We start from the raw sequence: 16,627 nt of genomic DNA, 5'->3' as shown, positions 1-16,627 counted from the left end.
CTGCTTAAGTGTTTTGACACCATTTGCTCGCTGAAGAGTGAACAAGAAGGACGTTCTCTGTAACCAAACACAGGGTCGTGCCTCCAAAGAGTTCTCAGTCCCACGATGAAGGAATACCCGAGTGCTGAGTTTCCTAAGAGGAGTTCTGCATAACGTGATGACAGATTTGGAACCTCTACAGTTATACAGGAGAACAAGGGCACACATGTAGGAATATAAATGCAGTTTCACCTGCTTGTCTGAACACGCACCAATTTGACCCTGCCACGTTTCAGTGCAGGATTTATTGTCATCTGAAAACCAGAACTCTTCCCCCCGCTGCTCCACGTATGTATTACAGATGGGCCAGGCTACACACCAACGCACGTGTTACAAAGAAATTCATCCACATGTAAAACTTACTGGCACCACAACTGGCCATTTTTAAAAATAATTCCACGGGATTTTTTTCTTCCTTCTATGGAAGAGAAGAAAGCAGCGTGTCGGATGCCTTCCCACACTGAACATGTCATTAGAGTGGGCAATGAGCTTGCAAGTAAAGAATGGTGAGCAAAATAAGACAGTTAATTAAGCTGGCCTGACTTGGAAAGGGAATGATTTCTAAGGATTTCCAAATTTCAATTAGCTTGGAACAGGCAAAAAAAAAAAATTAGCTAATTAAGTCTTGACCCTCCTGCACGATTTTCAAACTTAGGATCTCCGCAGATACCCTGTACATACAGTCTTTTTGGAGGCTTTTTAGTGGTTTTGTGATTGTTAAGAAGCGATGCCTATCCACACTCAAAGCCCAGAAGGGCTAAAGAAGGCAAAGTGCATTGCTACAGAGGATTAATTACAAATACAGGCTAACCACACTGGCTCTATGAAGGCAGTAACGTTGTCCACAGTGACCCAAAACAAGGCTTGGGACTAACTCAAATTTACATTTCTACTTCCTTTTACACTTCAGAAGGGTTCTGACTTGAAGCGATGTGATTCTGCAGCTCACAAGGTAAGAGGAACTGAGTAGCTATAAAACAAAGCGTTTCCATCACCTACCATTTCACCTGTTAAATGACTTCACGCACTCTAGTTCACTTCTGAAACCGGTAAACCAAAAGCCTATTAAATATCATAGAATATCCGAGTTGGAAGGGACCCAGAAATATGCATATTTTCACTTTATGTGACCAATACTTTAAGGTCTAGTGCATCAAAAAAAGACCTTCGGTTGGTGGGTATTTAAACCACAAATACACAGTTAATTTAATAAAGTCAGCCAAATTCAGCTACCTGCTTGTTGGCTGGTAGCTAAGACAAGAGCTGCTCCCTTTTAAAAAAAATATCATGGTGAAAGACTTTCAGGAACTGCTATGTCCTTGCCCATACCTCTCAGTATGACAGCCAACATCCATTGGGACGATAACGGACTCCAAATGAAAACCTGACTTCCTTCCCAAGGGCTACAACTCCAAACGTGGCACAAAATCTCAAGAGCCCAACCAAGGAGCAGGAGTTGAGGTGTACCTGGAGCACTAAGTGAATGATCACCTCAAGGAGCTGATATATATGTTGCATTGGGCCTTCCATGATCTCCATTTCTATCTGCCGTAATTAACAATAAATCATTTGGGGGCTGCAGCATCTGTTATTACATAAATAAAACACTACCAAAGGAGCTTGTCAAGACTGATTTATATGAAGTGCTGCTCTGAAGTTTATTGGATTTCCATAATAAGAAATCATACCGTATCAATGCTTTTCCATTAATTTTCTGGGTTACACACCATAATTTCTAAACAAAAACACAACTCAGGGCAGTGTAATGTTCTCAGAAGTTATTTATCGGATAAACCTGGTATCTGTTTTAAATACATGGTGAACAGAAAGATTAAGAAGAGCATCTTTTGTCAGGACAACAAATCACCCACCTAAACCGTTAAATTAGTCAAAAAGGGTAGGTTCAGAAATAAGTAACTTTCTTAAAACCCGCTGTCTGACAGAACTGTTGTTCGAAAGAAAACATTTCCCTAGAAAAACTCTAAGGAAGCGAGGCAAATATTTTCACTGCTTTCTAGAAGTTGAGATCCCCAACTGGAGTGCACAGAGTAGAGTTCTGCAACATGAATAAAACGACCATTACGGACATCTAAGGGCTTTTGAGTTCAGGTCAAGCCTTCCAGATGGTGCTTCCAAGAACATCCAACACTCCACATTCAGGAGCTCTGCTCAGTAGGAACTACTCGGTATCAATACAGGGAGAGAAAGTAGCCTAGAGGGGAACACAGAGGACATGAACCACCAGATTTCCAAGAGAAACTTGGAAGAAGAAGGCAAGGTTAACACGAGCTGACTGTAAGAACACCAGGGGCTAAGTCTTGCTGTTACACATTAAGATGTGATATGTGGCGGGAGCCATGATAACGACAGTTAAAAGTATTTTTGACACAAAACAATCCAGCTTCTTCAACGTATTGTTGGCATTAAGAGTTTGCATAGTGCTTTTTTTTCCACAAATGTGAAAACCTCCCCCATTCAGAAAATGAATCAGCACCAATTTTCTAAAATAGATGTGTGCCAGAAATACAAAAAGAATCAGAAGAACAGAAAAAACGTATCAGGATGAAGCAAAGTCTTGGATGCAAGAAGCCTACAAGTGCAACTACAGGCTCCATAAACTCCCAAGGGATTAAAGGGGCTAATTAAAGTCGATAGCGAAGCAGTGAAGTTAAATGAATTTTCTGCAGTAGTCTTTTATTATAGATGACAAGAGGAAAGAAATTCCAATTCCAAAAGCTCTTTGATGATTATTGGCCTTAGCAGAGATTTGAGTCTCTAAGAAGGATGTCAGGGAACAACTTAGAATACTCCAGAGCGGTAAGACACCAGAACCAGATGGCATTCATCCCAAGGGAAAGGAAGGAAATAACATGTAAAACAGATGAGAAACCGAAGCGGATGTGCAATACAGACTTAGCTGCAATTCTTCAACAGCATAAAAATCTTTAACACGCTGGTTTGCCTTAAGTAAAGGGAGCAAAGGAGTAAGATTTATGTATTCATCTCGGTTCTGAAGTGCGCTGCGAAGCTAACTGAGAAATAACACTTGACTTTGCAGATCTGGAAGTGAGAACAAGCATTTAATTTGGGTACAAAATTTCATCTTGGATTTCAGCTGGTTAAACATGCAAGTGTATTGACTATATCTCAATAATTTTGCAGAATGGAAGTGCTATTGCCATTTACTGTATAAATACTACAAGGGCATATTTTAGGTCTTAATGCTGTCCTACTCCTGTGCTGCAGGAAACCAGACAAAAACTGATGCAAGCCCTTGAAAGGCATGTAATCAGACAGAAATGGATATAAAAACAAAAGGTAAGTGCTTTTGGTAAGCTAATCTCACATCAGGAATGATTTTCCCATTAAGAATACCAGAATTTTAACTTTAGTGTGGATATCAAGTTATATATACCTAATCATGGACTTAACCCGTTACAAACTGGCCTATAGCTTGCAGAGACCATCTTTTAATGTTCTGAAGCATTTAAAAGTTTCATGCAATTAGATGATTTACTGAGAGCAAAGAATCAGTAACGGATATTTAATAGATGTGATTAATTTGATAAGGTCAGTTCCTCTCACTTTAATAAAACCAAAGACCAGTATGCCTACAGTACTACCTCTAAACAGATAACCCGCTCCTTGTTGCAATGATCTTCACGTGGCTCCTGAACTCAACTGTTCAAGCCCCTGAGATACGTTTTGTGCATAAAAAAGGTGGCATAAAAAGAGGCAGAACAAGAACTGTCAGTACAGTCAGCAGATCTGTCCACGTGTTTTTTCAGAGTAACAGATGACCATTTACACTTAATTCCTTTTATTATATTTGAGGAAGGAAACAACGAAGATGCAAAGGTCAGCTTACAGTCACTACCACCACAACTCTCCAGAAGCTGCCCACAGGGCTCTGGGGAATACAAAGCCAAGAGATTTCGCTCTGCTACTGAGGAACACGGGATGACAGACAGGTTGTTTCAACTTGAACCTTAAAACACCATTCCACGTATCATGATCTACGGGTGTCAGTGACCCCCACCTTCCCCAAAACAGTTACTGTGGCTGTGCTGCAACCGTGTGAACATCTGAACATACACTCACATCTATATAACCACTCAGTAACAGTTTATTTACACACATTATGTTTATGCAAGGGAACTGCACATACACACAGCTAAATACTAATAATGAAGGCTGAATTACATGTGGGAAAAACTTCAGACAGTCATTACCACGTACAGAGCACTATATATAGAAGGAAAACTCAGTGCCCTGAGATGAAATAACGATTGTTTTCCTAAGCACAGCAGCTAGCTGGACTGAATGAAAGCACCTTTGGCCAGGGCAGGTGTCAGCTGAGCGAGCAACCCTTCCAGCTGGTGGGCTTGACCTGAGCAGCTTGCTACACTGAATGTTCACACATGCTCAAATCTTAAAGGCATCACCCCAAAGATTATCATTAAATTTTTAGTGAACTTAGAGTGAACAGTGCAGGTTTAGGTCTTTGAAACCTAGGTGGTGTTTGAAACAAAGCTGTTATAGACCAGGCTACTGACTTACTAGTGGTGTCATCCCAAAATCAGTTTTACCTCCTAAATATTTTATGCATTTCTTGCTTAAAGCAGTCAAGAACTAAATGCAAAGAGTTCATCCGTACAGCAGCTCCTTATACTTACTGTATTGAGTGCATTAAGCGTAGTGTCATCACGGGAGGCTGCAACACAACCGTCTTCTGTGGATCCTCCATCACACATGCCTGCAAAAGCTGCCATGCTCCTTTAGAGTTTGAGGGGAAAAAAGTTTAAATTCTTCAGCTTCTGGTTGATGCAATATCATGCAATCATCATCATCATGCAATACAGAAATAGTACATTTACATTTTAAATCACAAATTTCAGGGCCTTGCAAAGCTGCATAAATAAGTAAAGTGAGGCACCGCATGAATGCTACCATTTTTTACAGACCCAAGTCATCTCAACATATGAAATAATTTCAATGCAAAGCGGATTGCCTTAATTAAAAATCTGCACTGCGGTAGTACCATAGCGTGACTGGGACTATGGGAGATGTAACCTACAGGCACGAGGGCACAGTCTTGCCAGAGACAACAAACTTGTTATTGCAAATGTAGTTTAATTACGTTATTTGTATTTGTTATTTGCTGGCTTAAACTGCAGATTCCCAACATCTCTGAATTCTTGCAAGCTACAAATAATTCATTTACTCACATTCTGAATTACGAGGCCCACTAGTGTAAAAGTCTGATATTTCTTTATCTAATTAATCTTGCAGGCATACTAAAACTCTGTATATAACTGAAAAGTGATTCTGCTCGCCCAGCATCATCAAACCAGCGCATCCGTGTATTGGACTGAACACTTCCATTTACCCAGCTGACTGCCATGCTAAACCAAAAAAAAAAAAATAGTAGGAAGGAGTGACCATAGCCAACTGTTGCACAAGGGGGCAGCCCACATGTCCGCTAGGGCACTCTAAAGACACGGGGAGCATGCTGGCTGTAATTACCTTGCTGCTCGAAGGTACATGAGTAAGTCACAGTCGTTGACCCCCGGCATCCACACAAGCTCTTCATGCTGGGTCACCGTGTCACCATCTGGGGAAGGAAATGGCTGCAGATCAGGAAGCTTAGCCTAGAAAAAAAAAAAAAAAAAAAAAAAAAAAAAAAAAGAGTTCATACAGTCATTGCAGTTGTCAATGTTAAGAGGATGCACAAACGTTATTAGTACCAAAGTCTGTAAGCTCTCTGGAATAATCCCAACTCATAGACGGAAGATGTTTGTGGAACAAAGAGTGAAGAGATTAGATCCACGTTTTGGAAGTTTATGGGGAAACTGAGTCATGAAGATCTATCCACTTTATCCAGTAGGCCTTCTAAAAGGGCAGTTCATTGACTGCCAGTCACACGGGATTAAAACCACTTCCCAGTCCAGCAGCAGTGAAGCCCTTCTATATTTATACCACGTGCAATCCTGCCTGCAGAAATGCCAGTGTGGATTTAAGCCATTTTGAACCACATATATAGTCCTCACCTATACTAAAATCAAATACTGCTCGACAACCTACTGTGAGAAACAGATTTCATTTGTCAAAAAGATGCTGTTACAACTCCTCCTTGCCAGGCTAAAACATACTGCTATAACCATACAAGACAACAAGAATATGGCTAGCATGTGTTTTATTTTGATACCTCAGTTAAAAAAAAAATTAGACATTTGACATTAAGTTTTAACAAAATCCTCTTTAAATTATTAAGAATCCAAAGAGAAAAAGAAATTACCTGAAAGTGAGATAGCTCAGTGGAATGAACCCTGCCTCTAAGGAAGCATTGCACTGTATCCAGAGACCCAATTAGCATCTTTAGTCATCTACTGCAATGGGATGAGATAGCTGAGAGCCTCTTCGGAAACAGCTTTTAAGCCCTATAATTACCTCCTATACTCACAACACTAAACATATTTGAGAGGCAGCGTTTATACATAACCAGTAATTACAAGTCACAGGTTCAGATGTCTTTCATGTTCTGCTCTTTAATCTGTACTTTATTTTACTTCTTCCCTGGGAAAGTGGCTGTGTCATTGAGCTTCTCTTCGGGAAAAGGATGAGCAGGCATCACACCACGAGGACATCGATTTCTGTGCGAGCTCTGCATGCTACCAACCTCCTTCTAGCAACCAAGGGGCTTTCACAAACTGATGCTCATCCTTGTGTGCCCTAGGAACAAGCTCAGTATTACCTGAGCTCCTCCTAAGAGCAACTTTCTCTTCAAAAACCTCTGGTTATCTGCTAGCCAGAAGTTTCCAGAGAATAGCATTCAGTAGAGACCCACTAACCCTCTTCCCTACATGAACTTCAATAATTGCAATTCTCCAAAGCATTCAGCTCCACTTGCATCTTTACTTGCTGTTACAAGCAGTCGTCTAACATCTGCATCAAAACAAACAGCAGTCCTGTACCCTCTGCAACGCATGATTTCTGCTGCCTTCCTTTTTCTTAAATTATCAGACCTCAGGGTTATTATGGGGATGTTTCTGGTTTCTCCTGCATATAACTCATTCTCAGGAAGGCAGAAGCGTGCCCGTACCCAGAGCTAACAGAGCTCTGTGCATAGCAGAGGCTGTTCACACACCTCCCATCGAATGAATGAGACTGCAAGACAACACAGCAAAAATCTTCAATGCGACTTCCTACCTTCCTTCCTAGCCAAAACTTGCAATCCACCATCAGTATCTCATAAGATTAAACCTTACACTAATTAACAGGATGAGAATACATCCTGTCGGAGGTGACACTAGCCAGAAACACAGATGCTCAGCATATAATAAAAGAACTGTGCAACTTCAAAATGCTGAACTAGCGAGCCAGCAAAAATTAGCAGTGTTCGGTAACTGTGGACCTTCCTTCATGCTATTTTTCTCCATCCAGACTTGCACCTGGCAATTATATCTTCCAGCACAGCTGATTACTACCTGCCAAAACATTACATGACAATTTGAAATGAAGGTTGTTTTGGAAGTATCATTTATAGTACTCTTATTATGACTAATAGAAAGAATAATACAGGTTTAATTGACAAGAACTTTTTTCCTCTAAATACAAAGCATCCTCGAGGATTAAATTACACAAACGTTGACTTTCACTAGTTGTTTAACAAGACTGAAAATGGAGTCTGGATGAATATTTATCATGTGGATGCAAAAAATCCAGCGGTGGGATGGTACAAAGGCAGCCCCAGAGGCACAGGAGACTGTTCCCAGTGACAGCCCTGGCCTTACAAGCCAGCTATCCACCAAAAATCCACCAGAACAGTTGTTAATGCTGTAAGAGCAGATTATTTCCCATGCTCATGAAGGACAGAAGGAATATCTTCTATTTCCCAGTGCCTGAACACATTCGGTATGATCTCTCAAATTTTAACAGCCCAAATGAATTAAGGCACTGGTTTTAAGAACCTGCAATTATTTTTACTTCTCAGAGACAAACAAACAATACTACTGGGGTTTTCCATCTTGAAAATTAAAGCTTATCCTCTCTTTACAGCATCAGAAAGTTGTTGTTTATTTTTAATTCCATTAAAAACTTCCTGGGAAGTAAAATAAAATACTACACTGCAACTTCTATAGAGTATGGATGTAAGAGCTGTATTTCAATAATCCTCCAGAATTACCATGCTATTTTAAAAGAATTTAAGCTGTTTTGTGTCAAAATTATGCAGGACAAAAGGGCAAGGACCCTGCCTGACAGTAGGAGACAACGTCATGGTGCTGTTAGAACATGGTAGGGCATGAAGAGGGCATTTAGAAAAAGGTCTACCCCTAGCAGCTGTCAAAATTGCTCTAATTACAAACACTGCTTTCATTTTAAGACAACTGATGAACAACTAAACACACAACGGCCCCACTGACTCTAGTGCCACTGTTGCCCAAAGTCTGTTTAACATGTAAAAATATGAAGAGAGCATGTAAAGGCTGCAAATGAAAGCATGGGTCAAGGAGGAAATGCAGAGCCACAGAGATGACACCAGAAAGAGCACAGTCACAAATGGAAGAGGGAAATCAAATTCAAAGCGAATTCTAAATTGGTGGCAGCTGTAACAACAGGCACAATTAAACACACCATGTCCTGGGTTAAGAGATGAACATGTGCATAAAAATATAGGTGTACCTCAACAGATTTGCTGTTCAGGAAAATCTTTTGTTAGTTTTAAGTTCCCCTACCTTTCAAGTTTGTAATCTTTTTCTTGGAAACCTGATGCTTTTTTACTCCTAAGAGAAGTCCATTTTGTTCAAACACATTGATTCATGAAAGGGACCTCAAATGCCATCGGTAACAAACTACCAACTTGACAATTTTACCACAAAAATGAAATTAAAACATCTACTTTGACTACAACTGGAAAACAATACCAAAACAAGTTTTGTTTGTTTGTTTTATACAGTCAATTAACATACTGTTTGGTGAAAATCAGCTGAGAATGCATTCATTTTTAACTCCAGAATGTGCCCAACAACAGCTGTTTTTTTTCCTTCTTAACTTCCAGTAGTTACTCAGATTCCTTCAATCTGAGTCTAGAATCGATCCAACTGCACTTTCACTAGTAAAAATCATTCAAATATCAACACTTAACAGATTAATCTCATTAACTAAGCTAAGGAGTTCTAGGGAACTCATGATTATTCTCAGAAATTCACAGTATTTGAGCGCATACAATTTTAAATGTGTCCTCTGAACAGATCAAGTGCCAAGAACCACGTCCTCTAGCTATTAAAATACAAACAGAATCCCTTACCTGATGACTGGGTCCAACTCTGATTTCACCTTGGGTACTGTTTAGCCTCCTAATACAAAAAGAAAAACCAGCAATGAGAACGAAGTATGATTAATGAAACTCAGGATTATGGTCTGCATTTTTTTGTCATTGCATTTACAATGACAATGGAAGAGAAGCGAAAATTATTTAAAAAAATATACTCAGGATATTACAGGCCACACTGCAAATGATAAAAACCAATGGGACAAGTCTGGAAGGTTTTAGTCACACTGTTGGAACCAAGGGTAATTCCCTAGTGTGATCTGAAGTCACAAGCAGCAGACAGCACCAGGCAGCTGATGAAGGGATGCACATCGCCCTCTGTTTGAATCTTAGATGCCACGCAATATAGAAAAAATGCTGGCTTCTAATCGAGATCCTTTAAAAGCCCTTTTACAGTTCTTTACAGCTCTGAACTGCTTGGTGCTTGAGTCAGCCAGCTCTAAAGCCTGCTCTGCAGAGCATCGCCTTCCAGCGAGCATCCCTCTGACTTTTACGAGGGCGATGATCCATTAATTGCTTCTTTCAACACCAGATCTAAAGTAACGCAATCAACACGCAAAGCACTAAGCTACAGAAAAATACAAGGGAAATAACACGTTCCTTATGGACACTGTGATGGACATTTTCATTTGGAAAAAGAAAATATTTTAAAGAAAAGCCATTTGTATTATTAACGTTTGAACAGAGAGCCTTGTGTTACCAGAACCTGCAGCAACCATACCATTTCTTCCAGGCTATCTGACAGGGCAGAAGTTATTTTTCCTATGAGATTTTTGACTAAGGATAAATAAAACTCTTTATCACTAAGGCCTGCCCTTTGACCCTTTTTCTGTATTAAAATAGATTACCATATGAGCAGCAAGGCACACCAGCAAAATGATTTACTGGAATACTCCTTGCCCAGCGGCTATTTTAAGCCATGGCACTCGTTTGCTGCCAACTCTTTCCTCGCCCTGCTCTTGGCAAGAGCCACCTCACCAGTCCACAACAGCATCTGTGCCTCAGCACCGGTACTCGGGGTACTGAACACAGCTACCATCAGAAAACCTCCATCGCCCTCCAAGATGCCTGTAAAATAAGTATTAAGGACCAGAAAGAAATTCAGGGTCGAGACCAACATTGCTCTTTGCCTCCAGGTTGTGCGTACTTAAACAGACATCTTCCATTTAAGGGTTTTAACCCTTTTCCCCTCCTGGCAAGGAGGAGGGTACGCACAAACCTAAGAACTGTCCTTAATCTGGCACAGCAAAGTTGAGTTCATCTTGCAATTTACTTTTTTTTTTTTTTTTTAGGACTAATGACATCATTTGACAAGTAAGCTGCTGCTCTGTAGGATTTCTTATTCGCCCTGCTACGCTCACGGTGATCACAAGCCACCAAGAGAACCACCTTTCTTTACACCATAGAAATTCAAACCACCACCAGGAACTGCCAGCCCTCTGCCAAGCAAAGCATTAAGTATCATCCCAAGATAAAACCAGAGGATTTTCTGACACGACCATTTGCATACCCTTATGAACATTTTCATCTCAGCCCGTTAAGCTACGTTGCAGACGTGTATGGAACTGAACTTGAGCATGCTGACCATTGGGAAATTTTATTCATAGGTGGGGAAACTGCAGCAGCAGATCTAAGGGACCTTAGCCAAGGCAAGGTGACAGTGGGGCCTGTCAGACAGGACTCCAAACAGGTTCTGTGATAGCCAGGCTCATGTCCCGATGCCTACACAACGCCACCTCCCTGGGAAGCTGATCGACGCTGCAGCTGCACGTGCCAAACTCTCCCGAAAGGGAGAACGTGTCAAAGCCCTTTGCTCCCATGGATGCTTCTGCAAGGCGAGCTGACACCGTCCTCTGGCTTTCAGGTTATGCAGAGAAATGACTCAAGCAGAAAGCCCGTTTTGTACCTACAACCGAGCTATAAATGAAATCTTGTGATGCACTTTTTTTTTTTTTTTTTTTTTTTAACAGCTACGAGGTGTCGGGATTTGTCCCTGTAAGGAACAAAGGGGAAGCCGCCAGGAAAATGCTGATGCTCTTCCTCGATTCCCAGAATCCATTTTACAGCCGTGCACCTCCCTACTAGTCAGTGCAAGCCAAACCTGAGACATGTCCATGCAGCTACAATGCCTCGCACGAGCCAAAGGCTGCACAAATCGGTTGGGTGTTTTACCAGAAAGGTAAAGCCGCTTTCTGGGTAGGTAGGAAAAAAAACATCTAAATATCCCCCGACTCCCATTTCCTTCATTTGCATCACACTGAATATGAATAATGAAGGATCTGAGAGTCAAGACTGCACATGCTGTAGCATCCTGTTAGTAGCTGCGAAGATAAAAGCAAAACCTTGGCTGGGACCCGTGCTCGTAGCGGTGCTTGTGCGGAGTTTGCTGGGAAAACTCGCGGCTGTCCGACCGCGATTCTTCACGTGCAAGTAACGTGCTAGGAGAGAAACTGTTGTGTGTGCCTTTTTATCACTTGTTTCACATTGCCTGATTATATTTCTACCCCAAAGGCGTCCCCCAAGGTACGGGCTGAGCTGCTGTGCGGGGAGCTCGCTTGGCCCACGCACGGAGCCGATGGCTCGGCGAGGGCGCGCGACCTGCAGAGCGCTTTGCAGGCAGCTCCCACCTCCCCGGGAATGGGTTTGCAAATGGACAGAAAATTCTCCCTGTGGAAACTAAAATGCGCCGTAGACTTGGAAGCTAAATTATCTTGCTGGCGCGCAATTACGAGAATAATGGAGAGGCGCCCCGTGTTTATTCGGCGGGGAAGAAAAAAGAGGACCCAACGCTGAGTATGAAATCTGACACAAAAGGAACGGATGTAACAAAGCAGTATCCATGGCAACAACAACTTAATATTTCAGTCCTCTTCAGCTGCAGTGGATTAAATATAATGACAAGATGTTCCCTTTGAAAAGTAACCCGCTGCCATGGCAACGTTGTGCTCTGCAAAGTAAACAGGGGCTGCTCGGAGAGGAGATGGAAGCCTGCGACTGCATATCAAGGAGGCGAGGAGCCTCCGGAGCAGAGCAGCGGGGTGAAGCTGGGGGATGCTGAGCTCAGGAACGCTTGGGCCTGATCCGAAGCCTCGGGGGAGGCTGGCGGTTCGAGGCCAAAAGCAGCGCTGCCAAGAGATGGTGGTTCAGGGGTGAGGAAGGGAAAGGAAGAGGAGGCAGCACAGGGCGGTGCAGGGCTTTCATTTACTGGCTGTGGAAAGGAGGAGGACAGGGGAGGCTGCCAACACCAGCTCCCGTGTGGCTTCCAGGAGAGAAACAAGCTGAGCCCCGTTAGTCACCTGCCTTCCTACCTGTGCTGGGCACTGCTTGCACCAGAGCTGGCTCAGCCCCTGCTCCTGACAGGCAAGGGAGAGGGACTGAGCTACCACGAAACACTTGAGGTCGGCTTTGAGACGACTCAGGATCAGGATCTGCAGCACCAAACGCTCTCAGGCTGCTCGTTTCCAGGCTGGAAATACCCAGCAAAACTCTGCCGAGTTTCAAGGTGGTTTAGATGTGTTTGCAGACCTGTGTGCAGTGCCTCTCTGCACCGTCCTACCTTTGTGCTGGCCCTGCCGTGGCTCCAGGGCAGCCCTTGAAGCCAGCAGGCTCGGGGACAGCTCCCAAAATTTGTCTCCGAAATTGAGAGACTGCTGCTTTCATGCTTCCCTTTTTTTTTTTTTAAGCCACCAAAGTTCAGCAAGACTCGAGCTATGCAGTAATCGCGTGGTTTTGATGCTGAGCAACAGCCACACCAAACCAGCTGCAGTCCTCCCCAGCTGCTTTCACCCACCCATGGTCCATGGCTCAGCTGCACTTTGCTGCAGCCACCACGCACTCACTGCTCCCCACCACGCACTGTGCTGCCACCGCCTCTCCAAAACACCCACCAGCAGCCAGCCACAGCTCAGACAAGGTGAAAACAGCTTGATACTACTGTTGTTTAAAACAATTAAGTACAAATCAGCCCAAACCACACATGTAGGACAGCTTCCTGCGCTACCTCTTCAACCACTCTTGGCATAGTCGTTCCCGATTCTATATACAAGGTGATCTGTAAGCCAGGGGGATGCTTCAGAAGAAAGCTGTTTATAAACAAGTGGAAATACTCAGCCACAAATGACCTCCCAAAAAGTTTTTCCCATCCTCTTTGCAGCAGGAAAAACAGCTTAGAAGTAGGATACGCAGATTTTTTTGTTGGCTTGTGTTTGTTTTGTTTTGTTTTTTAAGGAATACAAATATTTAGCACTAAATACTGAATCTTAGGAGATTTTGGTTTAGTTATTAAGCTCAGCAAAAAGAAATTACTAAAATTCAGAGCCAGATGAGATGACATCAATTTCAGACAGATTAATTATGGATTGCAATCATGCACTTTACACTGATGTAACCAAAAAGTAATTGGCAAGATAACCCATTATATAAACTCAGGTGTGACACCTGAGAATTGCAAGAAGCAATTCCTGGATATTTGTGATTTCTGTAGAGTAAGTAAAAACTTGAAGTCACTATGAAAGTTTTAAGAAAAAGACTTTTTTGTTTGTTTTTGTTTGTTTTAAAGAAATCCTTTTAAGCAAATGCTCCTATATGCCGGATTAAAAAAATAGTCTTCAGAAGCAGTTTTAAAAACATCTGGCAAGGATCATTCTGCTCCATCTCTAGGGGGACAAAACCAGAGAGAAGGAAGTTACTGCAGGCCAACTTCGGCTGGTTATAAAAGAGCTTCGTGGGGCCTGAAGGCTGCCTGGCATCCCACCGAGGAGCTCACTCGGCTGGACGTTGTTTCATTTTATTCTGTGCATCCCCACGACAAAACTGAGCTCGCCTTGCCACGCTCCTCCCTTGCACAGCAGCACGCAGGCTCTGCCTTTAAAGACACAGAGCTCGCCAGCATTGGCGTCTCTGCAGCGCTGAACCACTCTAGCATTTCAGCACAGCGACGCAAAGCAGAAATTAGAGCTGCGTTGTGTTTGTGGGCAGCATCTCCCAGCCCTCTTCCTGCTTCCCCGGGCACCTGCGCATGGCCCCTGAGCAGCACAGATCCTTGCTCTGACCCAGGCGGGCTCCTCCGCCAGCTATGTGCTCATGCCACGCAGTGAAAACACACATGGAACAACCAAGTTCATGACATTCAAACGTTAACCAAAGAACCACAAACCTGCAAGTTGGGCGCCCGAGAATAACACGGTTGGCTTTTTCTTTCCTCCTTCTAAACAAACAGCAGCTCTTGCTTAAAGATTAGGCACATGATTTCGCCCTCAGTACACGGGTACACAATATCTCAACCTGCAGATTAAACAGCTCGCTAACTTGTTCCAACAATTACTTCCTACCATCAGAAATCTCACCTGAATTTACACAACTTCATGTGCCCAGCATGCACCTGTGTCTTAACGTAGTTTTTTTTTTTTAATCAAGATTAAAAATTTCTTTTCTAGACATCTTAGTGCTCAGAAAATATTCTTGTTAGCACTCAGCCTCTAGTAAGCCTCAGTTTCATTTATACCCTAGTGTACAGTAATCGGTTATAATAAAAAAATGCAGAAGCAATTTTGTGTTCCAAGTGAAAAAAAATTAAACCTGTATTTCAGCCAAATAAACTCATGTGGGAACATCTCTCGAGATTGCTCAATCTAAAGCAGGAATGAACCGACGTGTCCCAACATTTCCATCCCCAGCACAAGCTCCAACCTGCCAGCTGAGCGCGGAGGCAGACCTGAAGGAAGCGCAGGACTGGGCTGTCTGCATCCACGCTGCTGTTTGAGGAAGGAAGTACTTGCAGAAGTTTGAGTCAGACAGGGAAAGCTTTTTCAAGATAATGTTATTTTTGCAACGGGTTTCAGTTCGAGAAGTGAGACTACCCGCTCCTCACAACCCTTCTCTACTGAAAAGGCGCGATGGAAGTGGCTGGGGCAGAGCCACCGTGACAAGGGGCTCCTGCAAGGACACCAGCATCCTCTCCATCGAGGGGTCACCTGCGTGGGTAACATTGTGCTTTGAGCACAGAGCCAAAAGAATGAGTGAGTAGAAACCCCTGCATGATCTGAGGTTCTCTTTTAGCTGGTCTGCATGAGATTTCTAAAATTGCATTTCTAAAATTTTGGTTTGTTTTCACAATTTCTGAAATCTCACACAGAGTTCTGAGTCACCAGAACGTTACTGGCTTACAAGCAACACTTACGCTGAGAAGTAAATATGTAAATGAGTTCCACATGAAATCATGTTGCTTGAAGTGTTTACCTTGTACAGTTTCTAAAATGGCAGGGCAATACCTTCGTACTTCCCACAACAAATAACTGCCACTGGATCGTACAACACACTGCATCAGCATCACTTCTTCAGCACAGGCAGTGTATATGCAGGACAGCAGGACCAGGCAGCAATCTGCCAGCTTTATTTCTTTCCATGATGCTTCATTGAGACCAGGTCTACTGCTCGGTCTCTTGGCTTGCTGGGCAACACCAAGCTCCAGCTTCTTTGGAGGACAGACACACGAGGGAACAACAGCACAGTTAAAGGTGCTGAGCATGAAGAATGCAAAGCACAAAGCAAGCTTCAAGATAGCTCTAATCCTGCCATGCTGACCTGGAAATACAAAGCTCTAATTAAAACAAATCACAGCCTAGAGAACTGGAAGGAAGGGGGGGAGAGGTCATCTTACTGATCTACAGCCTTGAAAGAAACAAAAATGAAGCCAGAAAAAAAAAGAATTCAGGCTAAGTACTCGGCCAGCATTTCTTTACCCAAAGGACAGAATATAAGCACTTCCCCTCATAAATCTACATCTTCGACCAGGGTGGGGTAAAAGAACTGCAGCTCCTAGCACCAGGCTCCCAGCTGGAGAAAATCCTCTGGGCACCCACAGCCTGAAAACTCACCGTGAGCAGGAGCTGCAGGGCAATCCCACACACTGAGCAAGGCCAGGGGGCCCTGCAGCACACTGAATACCTTGCCAGCACCACTGGTAGCTTAGGCAGAAGCAAGCTGCCTACTGTTTTTTGGTGGTGGTGGTTTTTGAGAACTGAGATCTCAGAAACACCAAAGGTCTGCAGCAAGTAGAGTACAAGGAAAAAACACCCCTGTACATGTGCTGGGGGCAGGGACCTCCCGATTCCACACTGGCCCAGCACTGACAGCAGGGGCATCGTTCAGTAGGGGGCTCCGGGGGCTGACACAGCCAACGCCGCATCCACAAGCTCTCATGTGCAAGTGATTAAGCGAAGGACACCACATTTGGCCTATCATTCCAGCAGGATTTGC

At 43.2% G+C, this 16,627-nt stretch overlaps 1 protein-coding gene across 6 annotated transcripts in view; it reads right to left on the bottom strand.

Annotated features, from left to right (window-relative positions):
• RERE (arginine-glutamic acid dipeptide repeats) overlaps positions 1–16,627 on the bottom strand; it is a 222,979-nt gene that overhangs the window by 80,187 nt on the left and 126,165 nt on the right. For all 6 annotated transcript variants that reach the window (XM_082776734.1, XM_082776733.1, XM_082776736.1 and 3 more), the window contains 3 exons: positions 9,347–9,395; positions 5,566–5,690; positions 4,716–4,815 (listed from right to left, as the gene is read on the bottom strand). In XM_082776734.1, the coding sequence (XP_082632860.1) occupies positions 4,716–4,815; positions 5,566–5,690; positions 9,347–9,395 (274 nt within the window). The remainder of the gene's footprint in view (positions 1–4,715; positions 4,816–5,565; positions 5,691–9,346; positions 9,396–16,627) is intronic.

This window comes from Aythya marila (genome assembly GCF_965140915.1).
Source record: "Aythya marila genome assembly, chromosome: 21".
NCBI classification, from domain to species: Eukaryota; Metazoa; Chordata; class Aves; order Anseriformes; family Anatidae; genus Aythya; species Aythya marila.
This window is presented reverse-complemented; position numbering and strand designations above follow the sequence as displayed.